The sequence below is a fragment of the Heptranchias perlo genome, chromosome 31 (assembly GCF_035084215.1).
Source record: "Heptranchias perlo isolate sHepPer1 chromosome 31, sHepPer1.hap1, whole genome shotgun sequence".
Lineage (NCBI taxonomy): Eukaryota > Metazoa > Chordata > Chondrichthyes > Hexanchiformes > Hexanchidae > Heptranchias > Heptranchias perlo.
In genome coordinates this window covers 26,478,542-26,493,765 of record NC_090355.1, presented here as the reverse complement: position 1 = coordinate 26,493,765, position 15,224 = coordinate 26,478,542, and the positions used below count along the sequence as shown (strand labels likewise).

Genomic DNA, 15,224 nt, shown 5'->3' with positions numbered 1-15,224 from the left:
GCCTTTCACAGCCTCAGGATGTCCCGAAGCGCTTTACAATCAATGTAGTACTTTTGAAGTGTAGTCACTGTTGTAATGTAGGATACGTGGTAGCCAATTTGCGCACAGCAAGCTCTTAAAAACAGCAATGTGATAATGACCAGTTAATCTCTGGTAGAAAATGTAACCTATCTAGTGCTGGTTGAACTTTTTGGCTTTGTGGCACAATAGTAACTTTGACATTTAAAAAATTGCTTAGTGAGGTTTATATTTTATTCCAAAAAATACAAAAATGTAAATTCCAGTTAATAAAAGTAATTTCAACATTTACTTGAGAGGGCAGAATATGTTTTTAGGTGTTTTATTTAAAAACATATGGGCTGGGGGGTTAAATTGGTTAACTCCTGAAAACCCTCTGATGTACCATTTTAAAAACCATTACCCCCACCACCTTCCCAGGACAATAAATATAGCGTTGTTCTCCAATTGTTTCCTACAATTGGAGAACCAAGTAAAAAAGAAAAGAAAATCAAGACAGAAAAGGAAATCAAGACAGAAAAAAACTCACAGCACCTCTCACAGCTTTCACATAAGTCCCAAAGCATGACACTGAATGAACTATATTGTGCAGAGTCACAGTGCTTCCCTGTATTCCCTACCCCACCAGTGTGAATTTGTCCACTTCTCTCACTAAACATCCTAATGGACTTATGGCAGTGTGATTGCCAATTTTGGTGATAAATTATGGGCAATTTTGTTTTGTGTATCCATACCAACTGCATCAGCCAATCTGTCTGAGTTTTTTTTTCTTAATTATGCAACCAAGGGTTTAACTCGTTATTTTGAAAGCTATAATTAGCTTTATTTTGTATAGGCCACTAGAAGAATGATTTTCACTTACCCAGTCAAAAATAATCTAAAGAATTAGAGTTTCTCCATTCTTTTCAGAGGTGTACTTACTGTGCAAAGAAGGACACCCATTTTTGATTGCGAAAACTCCAGAAAAACTTGCTTCCGTGCCTGCAAGATAAAAGCAGCAGACACTATTACCATAATCTGAGTGTGCAATAGTATATAGTGCATTCCTATACTCATCACCAACATTCAGCCCCAACAACCATCATCAGCAGAAGTGCCAAGTGGATGATCCATCTCGGCCTCCTCCCAATATCCCCACCATCACAGAAGCTAGTCTTCATTCAATTCGATTCACTCCACGTGATATCAAGAAATGGTTGAGTGCACTGGATACAGCAAAGGCTATGGGCCCCAACATCCCGGTTGTAGTGCTGAAGACTTGTGCTCCAGAACTAGCCGCGCCTCTAGCCAAGCTGTTCCAGTACAGCTACAACACTGGCATCTACCCGACAATGTGGAAAATTGCCCAGGTATGTCCTGTCCACAAAAAGCAGGACAAATCCAATCCGGCCAATTACCGTCCCATCAGTCTACTCTCAATCATCAGCAAAGTGATGGAAGGTGTCGTCGACAGTGCTATCAAGCGGCACTTACTCACCAATAAACTGCTTACCGATGCTCAGTTTGGTTTCCGCCAGGACCACTCGGCTCCAGACCTCATTACTGCCTTGGTCCAAACATGGACAAAAGAGCTGAATTCCAGAGGTGATTTGAGAGTGACTGCCCTCGACATCAAGGCAGCATTTGACCGAGTGTGGCACCAAGGAGCCCTAGTAAAATTGAAGTCAATGGGAATCAGGGGGAAAACTCTCCAGTGGCTGGAGACATACCTAGCACAAAGCAAGATGGTAGTGGTTGTTGGAGGCCAATCGTCTCAGCCCCAGGACATTGCTGCAGGTGTTCCTCAGGACAATGTCCTAGGCCCAACCATCTTCAGCTGCTTCATCAATGACCTTCCTTTCATCATAAGGTCAGAAATGGGGATGTTCGCTGATGATTGCACAGTGTTCAGTTCCATTCGCAACCCCTCAAATAATGAAGCAGTGCGAGCCCGCATGCAGCAAGACCTGTACAACATCCAGGCTTGGGCTGATAAAGTGGCAAGTAACATCTGCGCCAGACAATGACCATCTCCAACAAGAGAGTGTCTAACCATCTCCCCATGACATTCAATGGCATTACCAGCGCCGAATCCCCCACCATCAACATCCTGGGGGTCACCATTGACCAGAAACTTAACTGGACCAGCCACATTAATACTGTGGCTACAAGAGCAGGTCAGAGGCTGGGTTATTCTGCTGCGAGTGACTCACCTCCTGACTCCCCAAAGCCTTTCCACCATCTACAAGGCACAAGTCAGGAGTGTGATGGAATACTCTCCACTTGCCTGGATGAGTGCAGCTCCAACAACGCTCACGAAGCTCGATACCATCCAGGACAAAGCAGCCCGCTTGATTGGCACCCCATCCACCACCCTAAACATTCACTCCCTTCACCACCGGCATACTGTGGCTGCAGTGTGTACCATCCACAGGATGCACTGCAGCAACTCGCCAAGGCTTCTTCGACAGCACCTCCCAAACCTGCAACCTCTACCACCTAGAAGGACAAGAGCAGCAGGCACATGGGAACAACACCACCTGCACGTTCCCCTCCAAGTCACACACCATCCCGACTTGGAAATATATCGCCGTTCCTTCGTCGTCACTGGGTCAAAATCCTGGAACTCCCTTCCTAACAACACTGTGGGAGAACCTTCACTACTCAGACTGCAGCAGTTCAAGGCGACGGCGGCGGCTCTCAAGGGCAATTAGGGATGGGCAATAAATGCCGGCCTCGCCAGCAACGCCCACATCCCAGGAACGAATAAAAAAAATTGCACAGTAGCTTAGACTTATTGTGGGTTTCCCAATACAATAATACAAATGAACCATTCTGAAATAAAGTCACCTGGTAAATTGTGGGAGACTGAATCACAGTCCCCATTTCAACAAAGTCGTAAACACTTTCATCTGATTACTGGAATAAGAAAATGATAAAACGTGCATTTTTAACATGCACGAAAATGGTCTGGGAGAAAAAAGGCCAATGCATGGAAATTACAGTGACATTTTCTGATAATGGGGATATATTGAATGGACAAATTAGAATAAGTAACGATAAGCAGCAAGTGACAACAGACAATGACAGTAAGAGGAATCTCACTGTATCTGAAATGCAGCAGTGCATCCACTCAGCAGTACCATATGGGGTATGCTATTTAGCTCCATTGAAGCTCTAATTTGAAGACATAATGCACTAATTATACTCAGGGTAATAAACATTAAAATTCCTCCCCTGACACCCATCCACTTAATCTTTGTTTTGCTAGGTAACAGCTGGTCAGGGTGTGTGCGGCCTTCGTACCCGGCCTGTACTGACTCTTGAAGTGCAATAGCTACAATGGGTATCAAACTGTCACAGCAGGTTTGTTTTCCTTAAAAAAACAACTACTTCTTTCTCCATATCCACACCATCTTCCTCAATCACAGAGGTAGGGTGGTTGTGTTCCAGTAATGCAGGAATGAACCATTCTCCAGCCAGTTTTCCCTTCCTCCCTTACATTGTCGATTTGACTCACTAACAAGTTAAAATCCTAACCATTGACTAATTATGTTTCCTCATTGGAAATCTCAGGATTTGAAATGCTGTAGCAATCAGAATACCTGGAACATTTGTGTTTTTTAAAAAAAATGTAATTGTCCATAGGCAGCCACATTCATAAGCAACCATTTGAGTTTTTCCAAATGATAATGCTATAAATGCTGCCAAAGAATCTGGTCCTCAGAGCACAGATGAAATAGAAATGTCTCAGGCTGCATCTAGAAAGGTTGTATGCCACAGTTTAAAGTTATACTATAGCATCTTACACAGGCTGCAGCACTAATGGCAACTTAAAAATAAAACTCTTGTCTTGTGGGATAGGATGATTCCACATCCCCCTCCTCCCACCATGATTTTCTTCACCTGCCAGAGACAGAGCTCTGCAATACTCCAAGGCTTTCCATCTAACAGCCTCGCCAAGAACCAGTGAATCTCATCAACTGGGGATTTTCTGCAACCATTTAAGTGAGATCCAATGGCTGTCTGGCGACCTGCTGATGCACATTGCATGCTGCACCATGATGCTTCTTCCCTGCAGTTCCCCACACAGAGAGTTTCTGATCTCACCCACGCAGTCTGGGTGATAAATAGTAGAATCAACCATGGCACTCCTGCACACCCCTTAGCAGCTGTTTCAAGAGTAGCCCAGGCAGAGGTTGCGGAAACTGCCAGGGTTAGTGAGTGGTGTTGGAGAGTGGGGATCAAAGGAGGCAATGGAAAATCATTTCCTCATGTCAGGTGTCAGTTTCTTCAAGCCTCAACGCACAAATAAAAGCACACTCACCTCCTGTTCCATGTTCCCATGCAATCGCAGAAACAGCATCTTACAAGCTGAGAAAGGTAATTGTTTTAGCTCCTTGTTGTCGGAATATGAAGTAAGGGCGTTTGTGAAAAGGGTGTAGTGAAATTCCACAGACTCGCAACTGGAGAAAAATATGATAATTTTCTGGTTTTTTTCAAACTGTAAAGAATTGAAAAAAATATCAGACATGTGGCAGGGTTTGAAATAAAAGTAGTTCCCACCAATCATTCACAAATGTAATAAGTAGAAATACTGCACAAGGAAATGCGACACTGAATGGTCTTTTGTTCTTAGGAGGAACCACCTTGGGATTGAGTCTAAGCTTATTCTGTGTTAAACTGGACAAAATTAATGGAATCCTTTTCCTCTGGTGGGGGAGTCCAGAACAAAAGGGGCATAACCTTAAATTTAGAGCTAGGCCGTTCAGGGGTGATGTCAGAAAGCACTTCTTCACTCAAAGTAGTGGAAATCTGGAACTCTCTCCCCCAAAAAGCTGTTGTGTCCAAGTCAATTGAAAATTTCCAAACTGAGATTGGTATTTTTGTTAGGCAAGGGTATTAAGGGTTATGGAATCAAGGTGGGCAGATGGAGTTAAGATACAGATCAGCCACGATCTAATTGAACGATTGAACAGGCTCAATATCCTACTCCTGTTCCTACAAGGATTCTCTTTTTGATGCCCATCCTCCAACTGAATTCAAATTCTCAAACTATCATGGCATTTGAACTTAGTCCAAGCCTCTGAATTACTAGTCCAGTAACATAATCACAACACTACTGTATTCTGCGTCATTTCTTACTTTGCATTTTTGGAGTATAAATGCTGAAAGCGTAACTAGTCGCAGTTTGCTGGGAACCAGCACCATAAACTGTTGAAGTTGTTCTGGAATTGAATAGCATTCTGAATCTTTCTTGATATTCTCTTGCTGTGTCTTCATTCCTTTTGTCTCAAATGCAGGCTTGCACTGATTTGTCTCTGTGATGTGTATAGTGACTGGCTCTTTTAAACTGATCCCAGCTAATCGATTCACTCCTGGAGTAGAAACACAGAGCATTTAGAAAAAAAAATCAAAAGAAAATGTTCATCTGAATTTTAGATTCTCTGTGATGTGCACAATTCCATTAAGTCTTCCAAATAATATTCTTGAATTGAGTGCTAGGAGGCAAAATAATGACTTGGGGTGTTGCACAGTGCCTGAAAAAAATGGTCCTAAAAACAATAGCAGCCTCGAGCAGAAAATAATTATATTCCGATAACTTTCATTTAACTTCAGCTCTGATTTTTATTAAAAGAGTTAATTAATGTAGTCATTAATTCTGGTTTAACTAAAGCTTTTAAAACCAACAGTACTGTGCAGAGCCAAAAGACTGATTCCTAGCATCAGAGGGTTGAGTTATAAAGAGTCCAGATCCTAGTCATGCACAAACTAAACAAATACAACATTTTAATAGATTTCATCATACACTACCCATTACCTGTTAGTGCGTACCACAATGGCAATATATAGAAAAGTACAGGAAAGTGCAAGACCAAAAAGGCTCTGCAATCCATCTGGCAGGTCCCAAAGACAAGTGAAATGTTTTTTTTTTAATTCATTCTGGGGATATGGGAGTCGTTACCAAGGTCAGCATTTATTGCCCATCTCTAGTTGCCCTTGAGAAGGTGGTGTTGAGCCTTCTTCTTGAACCACTGCAGTCCGTGTGGTGAAGGTACTCCCACAGTGCTGTTAGGTAGAGATTTCCAGGATTTTGGCCCAGTGACAATGAAGGAAGCGAAATTCATAACATGTGGATGGCAGATTCAAATTTCAAGCAGTCCTGGGACAGAAGCTAGCATCTAGTATTTTAATGGCTGTACAACAGCAGAATAGAAACCCCGTTTTAAAAAAAGTGATATATTTATTCATCAGGAACCAAAGCCTTACCATCTGTTAGGGTGGCAGAGAGGAGAACGTTTTGCCGTTTCTCATGTGCTGCGTTTAGAGCATTCAGTATCACAGTGATATCCTTTTCAAAACCCAGGTCCAGCAATCTGTTCGCAGGGAGAAAAACACATTATAAATAATGTTATTTATAAGAAATTTTTTTGTGGTCTCAGTAAAATATTAAATGACATGATGTTGGATGGAACCCAATGGTACTCAGACATTAGTTAAGACTGCAAGTAAGACCTATAAATTCAACACATCATGAGTGAAAATTAGTTCACAACCTGCCTGAGTTCAATTTACATAATTAGGTTACCCCCCACTCCAGAAAATGTTTCTCAAGTTTGTTGTGGTGATGCACTGTAAAGTACAATAGAGACATCTAGTGGTTGTAAAACATTACTACAGAAGTTTAATTTTTTTAAACTTTAGCTGCATAGTTCTACCGTGGCAAACATTAGCAGACAGGTTATTCCTGCTATCGCTTAATGTTACAGGCAGCAGAAAGAAAGAAAGGGATTCAGATGCTGCTCCCAATCTAAGAACACAACTTGACAAATCTCCTCGCGACAGGGAATACAGGGCTGGTATTAGGTCTCTTAGCCACCATTTCAGACAAGGAATCGTGCATGATGGAGATGAAAGAGAGAGAATTTTAAACCCAATTTTAGTTTTAACACAAAATCTCAAACCTCACTCAGCTATGAGTTAGCAAAAACTTGCCTACCTCTATTGAAGTACATGCATACACTCATTTACCTGTCAGCTTCATCAATAACAAGCCATTGTACACGGGCAAAACAAATATTCTTTGTGTTTTTTATGTGGTCCACCAGTCGCCCTGGAGTCGATACAAGAATATTTATACCTTTACGTAACCTAGAACAAGAAACCACAAATCTTGAGAAATTTGCATTTATATAGCCTCAGAAACTTCTCGAAGCACTGCACACAGTGAATTACTTTGAAATGCTGTGACTGATATATAGGCAAAATCAGCAGCTATTTTGCACATGGCAAGGTCCTACAAACAACAATGAGAATAACCAGTTAATCTGTTTTGAATGCTGTTGAGAGAGGAACGTTGAGGAGGACGCGGGGAGAATGTTTTGATTTTCTTCAAATAGCGCTGTGGGATCTTTAACGTCCACCTGGATCACTGGAACTGGCAGACAGAGCCAGGGTGTAACATCTCATTTGAAGGACAGCATGTTTGACAATGCTGCAATCCCTCAGCACTGCACTGAAATGTCATTGGAATGGGGCTTAAACCCACAATCTTTTGAATTTAAGAAAGGACTCCAACTGATAGCACACCTCCTACAAATTGAAATGCAACAATATTCTGACACAGCAACGTAGCACAATTTCATATTACATACGCACATGTACACTTTGACATACATAATGGATAATATTGTACTCTCATGCTTAACTCATTCCATAAAGAAGCCACTTACTTGAAAAAAAGGAGTTATTTTCTATATGGAAGATAAATCTTCAAAATGCCAATAAATTATCAATTTGCTCTTTTTACTCTGTGGTACTGCTTTCCTCAAGTATCTTAAGGTTGCAGTTTTTGATGCTCCAGTATCATTACAGCACACCTCACAAGGCCAACAATTTTGTTCATTTTAACGGGGTGCTATTGTGAATGTCCAATAACAGAGCAACAAAATGAGCCTCAAAAGAAAAAGTTGGCAACCCCATTCCAGCAGTCCCATGGCAGGGTTACAACACACAAAGCGTTATAAAGAGGGGGCAAAATCTAGCACATTTACTACAAATAATACAAGCAGCTGTTCCTTTAATTCTACAAATTTCTCTATTTCTATTAATACTGCTAAACATGGACAGGAATAAAATGTGCAAATAGTTAACTCAAATAACTAGTGGAGACACACTAGTTACTGTTCTCATTTTTCCATCAACACCTTCCTAATAAGATAAGAAAGCTGTGCTTTACTCAGCAATTTCATGTTTGTTTTGCTTTCTCTATTCACTTCACCGATCAGGCGAGACATACCTGGCTTTCTCAGATTTTCGTTTTTCTCCTCCCATCAGCACTCCTGGTACAATCCATGTAAATGGCTATTAAGTAAAAAGAAATTGCTGTAACTGCTCAAATAAGAAGTCAAATAAGAGCATGAACTGTACGATTGTTTTTTGTCCGCTTCACTGGTTTATTAATGGGGCACAGAAGTAAAGAAGTAATGATAAATTGTTACAGACATTGGTTAAGCCACAGCTAGACCAATGTCTGCCATATTAAGGAAAGGCCATTAGACCCAAATAGAGCATGCAGCGTAGATTCACTAGGATGATGCAAGGGATGGAAAAGTTATGAAAACAGACTTGAGCTACTGGGACGATTACTACTGGAGCAGCAAAGGTTAAGGTGGAGGTTTAATAGAGGTTTTTAAAATTATGAAGGGTTTTGATAAGGGTGAATAGGGAAAGACCATTTCCTCTGGTTGGGGAGATTGTAATGAAGGGTCATCAAATTAATGTTGTCACTGAGCATGAGGAGAGGTTAGAAGAAATGTCCTTACACAGGAGGTTGTTGGGCACAGATTGCTTTGCTGCAGTGAGTGGTTGACTATTGCATATTTTCAGGGAAAACTGGATCAATATTTGAATCAGAGGACGTTACAGAGCTAATGAGAAAACATGGGGCAGTGAGATTAGTTTTGGATTGCTCTAGCACAGACATGATGGGCTGAATGGCCTCCTGTGCAGTAAACTTATATGGTTCTAGGTTTCTAAATCCTGTTGCCTCCCCCCACCCCACCAATTTTCTCCATTCCTCTCGAGGACACTGATTCTTGGTAGGATAGGGTTCGACAGACTCCAGAGGCCATTCACCAAAGTCCATCCTTCACAAGTGAGCCTAGATAGTGAGTGTCATCAGGCACTACAGCTGGGACTGATCTTTTCTCATCTGATGTAAACACACAAAACTTTCCATTTTGGGGCACTGGGAAGTAACCTGTTTCCCCTCCATAACTCTGGGTGGAGGGTTCTGAAGTCAATTAATAATGCCCCAAGCCAAATAGCCCATGAATCAAACTTGAAACTTTGGTGGTCTGATGGCTAAGTACCCAGTTGGGTAGTACATTTTTCTATTAAGTCATAGGGGGAGTTGCAATTGTTACAATTATCACACTGATGATCTCTACAGCTTATCATCTGACAAGAGTCAAAGCAACAGAACTAGAATGGAGTCAGTATAAAATTATCTATCTCTTATTGCAATAATGATGGTGCCATCCTTCGTGGCTGTTTCTATGAATTACTGTTGCCATATGTTTTTCCATGGGCACTGAAAATGACCTTATTACATCAATAAAGACACAGTCGATTAACCAGATAAACGAAGAGATAAATCGTAACATGATGATTGTAGAAGAACAATAATGTAAAGTTGGACAAGAACAGATTTTCTTTGCCTATTATCCACTTTTGTAGGATGATTCACCTGTAACACCAGCCAATGATACTTCACAGGTGTGGCTGAATTCAAGTGCAGTCAGCTTATGGTCTCTAATAAAACTTCAAAAGCAAGTAGGTGGAGATGGGCTTAGTATGGAGATAGGTGAGAAAAACAATCTACAACATATACCTGAAATGACAGATGACTCCCTTTTCTCTTTCCCCCCTCACCCTGGTGCTTTCTAAAACGCTAAATCTTAATTGCTACATAACCAGGTCATGGTATGAGTCATTTCGTGAAGAAAATTTCCAACTAAGTCAATTTGGAAAGGAATGTGCATATATTAGTTCTCATTCCCGATGAGATGTGCACTTACCTTGAGCAATGTCTGTATGGTAACAAAGCTTTGCAAGGCCAACTGACGGACAGAATAAACAAAATATTAACATTTAATTTTTCTGAATATGCAAATTGCATCCTACTTTTCTTTAATGCGTGCATGTTTATTCTTGTTGAGCACTGGACAACAAAGAATTGCTCATTTTACACCTAGTTACAGCATCAGTCACTCAAGGTCAGGTCACTGCAGGCTACTTCCAACATTACACTGATAATGTATCTAAATGGTAGCTTTTAAAGATCTTAGTTGGATTTCTTTTTACACTATACATACAGTAAAATACATCTCAACTGCCAATCAAAATGTCATTTCACTAAGCCATACAGCTTTTCAGACAAGTCATTTTAAAACCTATGGACAGTCCCTTAATAGAGGAGACGTTTATCTCAATCCATATATTCCATAAAATAAATAGGATTTCTAGGGGGAGGTGCAAATAGAAAGGTGCAAAGGAGAATATTTTTCTTTCTCCCTGATGCTGAGATTGGGGAGAAAGAAAAATATTGCAGAGCAACTCATTCCAGTTCACTCTTATAAATCTTCTTGTTGATGGTAAGTGAGCAACAGAGGCCTGAGACCAGGTCCCCTGCCCACCCTCTCAGCTAAGAAAATGCATATCGTATGGGGAAAACGAAAGGGGCTCTGAGAAGATAAAATATACAAATGGGCGCTGGGGGGAGGGGCAAGGGAGTTAGTAGACCATCCTTCTGGCATACAAAGACATAACAGGGCATGTAAAACTTCCCTCACTGTTGGCTGTGAAGGCCCAATGTGAACCTGAAGTCAGTTCCTGGTGGGTGCAGTCTCTCAGCTCAAAACTGCCCAGTATTTGGCAATCTCACTCAGGCAGATGCAAGAGGTGGAACAGTTCACAGTAGTGCATTAGGGTGCTGTTCGGAGGTTAGGGGTCAGGCTTCCTGCTGGGTAGAGTAAAGCTAGCATTGCGATATAGCAGGTGCATGCTATACTTGACCTAGTAGTATTTGATGCAGAGAGAGGATAACTAAAACATAAAAGTATTTCACCCCCAAGTAAATTTAAATGCAAACTATTTATAAATTTTACATCTTTTTTGGAAAAACGTACCTCTCTGGTTGGAACGACGACCACAGCATATGGTCCATGACTGCGCTATGAAACAAAAACGAGAGAATATTTAAGGGATTGAGTATCATTATTTCCCCACAAGAAGTATTTTTTTGGTGGAGGATGCAATGGACAATTTACTTTTCCACTACAAAATGTTCGTTGATTCCATGTACAGAAGGAGCTCCAGGTTTCAGCTGTCCCACCAAGAGAAAAACAGTTCTTGACCAGATGAAATCCCTTTTTAAAAAAAAAGGGAGTCAGCCCAGATTGCTTTATCGCATCTCCATCTGCGAGCTCTCAGCCAGAGGAGGGAAAACAAAACACACACAACCCTGAAAAAAATAGGTGTGTTAGGAAGACTGAAATTTACTAACTACTAATCAACAATTGATGTTACGGACCAAAAAAAAAGTTTACCAAAATTAGACATTAGAAAGGTTTAGTCCATATTACCTACTAAGGGCTATGTGAAGAACTAAATAGATTCTTCTTTGCATAACCAGATGAGCCTTTTAATGTGCAGCCATTCTTGGTGTACAACCAGCTCTGTAATACCCATCAAGTTTTAAGATGTTATATATCAGTGTTCTATCATCACGTGCCTTAACAGCTCTATGCCCTAATCCAGGGCAGGGGCCAATTCAAATTGATACTGCAGCATAGGAATATATTAAAATTATATTTAAATTATACAGAGGGTTGAAAACATGAGTCTTTTGGGGGAAAAAAAGAGTATTTTCTTTCAAACATTTTTATATAAGTACAGGAATCTCATGCAGTGTCACAGGTTCTGAGCATTGGGGAACAGGGCAGGAGAGGAAGTTTTCAGGCTGGGGAGCGATAGTTGTAGACTGGCTGCTAAAGCACATGTCGCTTTGGGTCAAACAAACAGGAAGGCACCAGGTTGGATTGGTGTCAGATTAGAGGGAGAGGTCAGGATGGGATCAGCTGGAGCACAGAGATCATGTTGGATATAGTGGCTAAGGCTGGGACCCCAGCATACTGCTGTTCTCGGAGAAGAGGAGGTCTTAGTTGGCAAGAGTTGAGAGGTTGAGCATGACATGACATAGTTGCTAGGGAGAAAAAAGGAGAGGGAAGAACATTAAAATGAATTTTAAAAAAGGAAAACTAAAAATAAAATGTAGAGAATTAAAATATGGCTGCCTCTGGTATTCGTCTGGGGATCTAGCTGAATCTGAATGGTCAGTAGTGTCACGTGGACCAATCACATCAAGACAGACTCAAGATTGTCTTGAAAATCATCCCCGTTGATCCGCCCCCCAGATTCGTGCCAGCATAAGGCCCGCGCCATTTTGAGGCCCCGGCCTCATTAACATACCTGCAACGAGCTGCGACTGCCAAGTGGACGCGCTGCTGCAACTCACCAATTCTGGGAGGGCAGGAAATCTCCTGCTCCTCCTGGGTGCACCAAAAATTCTTTTTACAAGCTCCCTGGCTGTTTTTTTGAGCAGAATCCTTCGGTCCCTTTAAGGGCCACTGGTCAGGCCGATCACCGCCTGATAAGAAGTGGCTAGATCCATTTGTACCTGGAAATTGCAATCACGGTCCTACAACCCCGATTTGAATATTTAAGCAGCCTTCTGCCTATTCCAAGTGGGTGGGCTGCTCGCCCATTTACAGGCCCGCCTGACAGCTGCATCAGGTGAGTCGTGGGCACTAATGGAGCAGCTTAGGTGCCCCCCCAACCCGATTTTTAATTGCTGGCTGCCTGTTTTTCAGATGAGAAATGGGCCGCTAGCAGTTAAACATTGTCATTGCTTTCAAGAGCGCTAACAATTCTAAAAAAGCACCATTACTGATGTTAACCAGCTTTAGATCACAGGACATGTCAATTTTATTTAGTCTCTTTGATAATCTTTGTTCTACAATGGAATGATTGCATTCTTTCACAATGACACTAAATATCACTGCAACTTCCTTACTGATTAAATCATAACTGGCTTCAGAGAAATAGTCATTAAATTAAGCTACTTTACTACATTTTTACACTGATATGTTAGATATAGAGCAGGAGAGAGAAGAAAGGAACAAGCAATTATAAACTGCAAAAAAGAGGCAGTGCAGTTCAGTTAAAACGTTACTGTTTCAACATTTCAGCTTGCGGCATCAACTCTCATGCAGTTCTGTCAGCCTTTACTGTCTCACACACTAGCTAACTTGTGAAACTGCTTCATTAAATAACAGAGTAGTCTTATGGAACAGATCCCAGTTTAAAGTACAGCCTTTGAGAATTACAATCTTGTGCTTTGAAGCCAGGTCAGCTGTACTGCTGCAGCCTGCAGAGGGGTGTAGTTGCAATCAATTGTTGTACAGGGCTTGCATAATATTAATTCCTGTTTGCTCAATCTCAATTTTAACTATAATAACTGCAGGTCTTGGTTAATCTCTTTCACTGCTATACACAGGGCATTGTCAATCCACAAAAGAAACAGTAGCAATCAGTATTGGTATGTTCTTCATAGGTTTTACTTCCAGAACATTACATGGATTTTAACAGATACAGTAGCATTATGTAACCAATTAGAGCCCTAACACACCTCTTACATAAAACTGAAGATGCTATGCAACAGTTGGCATTCAAATATTTACTGATCATCAGGTAAGTACAACTTACCTGAATTTTAGGTTGAACAGACTGCAAGGACTGGACCAGAGGGACACCATATGCTAATGTTTTGCCTGCATATAAATGACAAAATTAGATTGGACAAGTGACACTGTTTTTTTTTCCCCTTTGCAATAATCAGCTGCTGTTATACACTAATTAACCAAACCTATAATTATAGCTTCAGATTTTTTAGATGAATTGATTCAGCTCAATCATCCTTTGAAAATCAAAATTTAACAATTTTTTTAAATTAAAGAAAACAAAATCAGAAATACATGGGAGGGCTACCATAATAGAGTTGCTTAACTGACATGTTTTTTTTGTTAATCTTCTATGATTTACTAGGACCCCTCAGCACCAAGTACTCAACTTGTACAGTTATGTAATGGTTAGCTGATTCAGAACAGCCTGTAGAAACAAAGATGAATTCCGATCTGTTGAACTGGGGCAAGAGCTCACTGAAACAACTCTATGGCTATATCAGTTGAACATATGCTAGGGCCTTCATTCCACTAATAATGGGAGGTTCCCATAATGGTGCAGCGCAATGTGAATTATTCAAAATTCTGTAAATGTTATTTATATATAAGTGCGCATCCCCTCTTTGAAGTCCCTGAGATCAATCATGAGTGGATACACAATGATCACTTGAATAGCCTGTAAAATTACGCTGGTCCTTTCCACTTTTGACTGTCGGAGTCCTGCATTATATATGAACACAATGCATTCCAGATAACATTCAGCATACTTACGTTCACCACACTGTCATTATTTTTACTCTACCAACAAAATGACATGGTAGTCAATGAAAGACATGCATATTAAACAGGTGTCATTCCATAGGAAATTTTAGAAAGCTTATGAATTCACTGTTAGTTTTGACAGACAATGAAACATTAAAACATTATTTGACACTATTCAAATCTCAGTGTCGTAGCAAACAGTGGCAGCTTGTGAAGGGGTAATCCTCAGCTCTTTTACAGGATTTCTACAGCCCTCTCATTCTTCACAGAACATCATCTTCCTTTTTCTTAGTGTTATTGATTTCTTTCCTTATTTCAGCAGTTTGTAGCTTTCTTTTGAAATGTTATTTGACTACTATAACCTACGTAATAACACTATATATGAATCTTACAGCACAGGAGGTCATTCGGCCCATCGTGCCTCTGCTGGCTCTTTGAAAGAGATATCCAATTAGTCCCACTCCCCTGTTCTTTCCCCATAGCCCTGCAATTTTCTCCCCTTCAAGTATTTAGCAATTCCCTTTTGAAAGTTACTATTGAATCTGCTTCCACCACCCTTTCAGGCAGTGCATTCCAGATCATAATAACTCGCTGCGTAAAAAAATTCTCCTCATCTCACCTCTGGCTCTTTTGCCAATTACCTTAAATCTGTGTCCTCTG

At 40.8% G+C, this 15,224-nt stretch overlaps 1 protein-coding gene across 1 annotated transcript in view; it reads right to left on the bottom strand.

Moving 5' to 3' along the window:
• ddx31 (DEAD (Asp-Glu-Ala-Asp) box polypeptide 31) overlaps positions 1 to 15,224 on the bottom strand; it is a 78,133-nt gene that overhangs the window by 55,603 nt on the left and 7,306 nt on the right. Inside the window, exons 6-14 of the mRNA XM_067969781.1 lie at positions 13,828 to 13,892; positions 11,190 to 11,234; positions 10,080 to 10,121; positions 8,297 to 8,361; positions 7,030 to 7,149; positions 6,268 to 6,374; positions 5,143 to 5,375; positions 4,325 to 4,501; positions 940 to 999 (exon numbers count right to left, since the gene is read on the bottom strand). Of these exons, the coding sequence (XP_067825882.1) occupies positions 940 to 999; positions 4,325 to 4,501; positions 5,143 to 5,375; positions 6,268 to 6,374; positions 7,030 to 7,149; positions 8,297 to 8,361; positions 10,080 to 10,121; positions 11,190 to 11,234; positions 13,828 to 13,892 (914 nt within the window). The remainder of the gene's footprint in view (positions 1 to 939; positions 1,000 to 4,324; positions 4,502 to 5,142; positions 5,376 to 6,267; positions 6,375 to 7,029; positions 7,150 to 8,296; positions 8,362 to 10,079; positions 10,122 to 11,189; positions 11,235 to 13,827; positions 13,893 to 15,224) is intronic.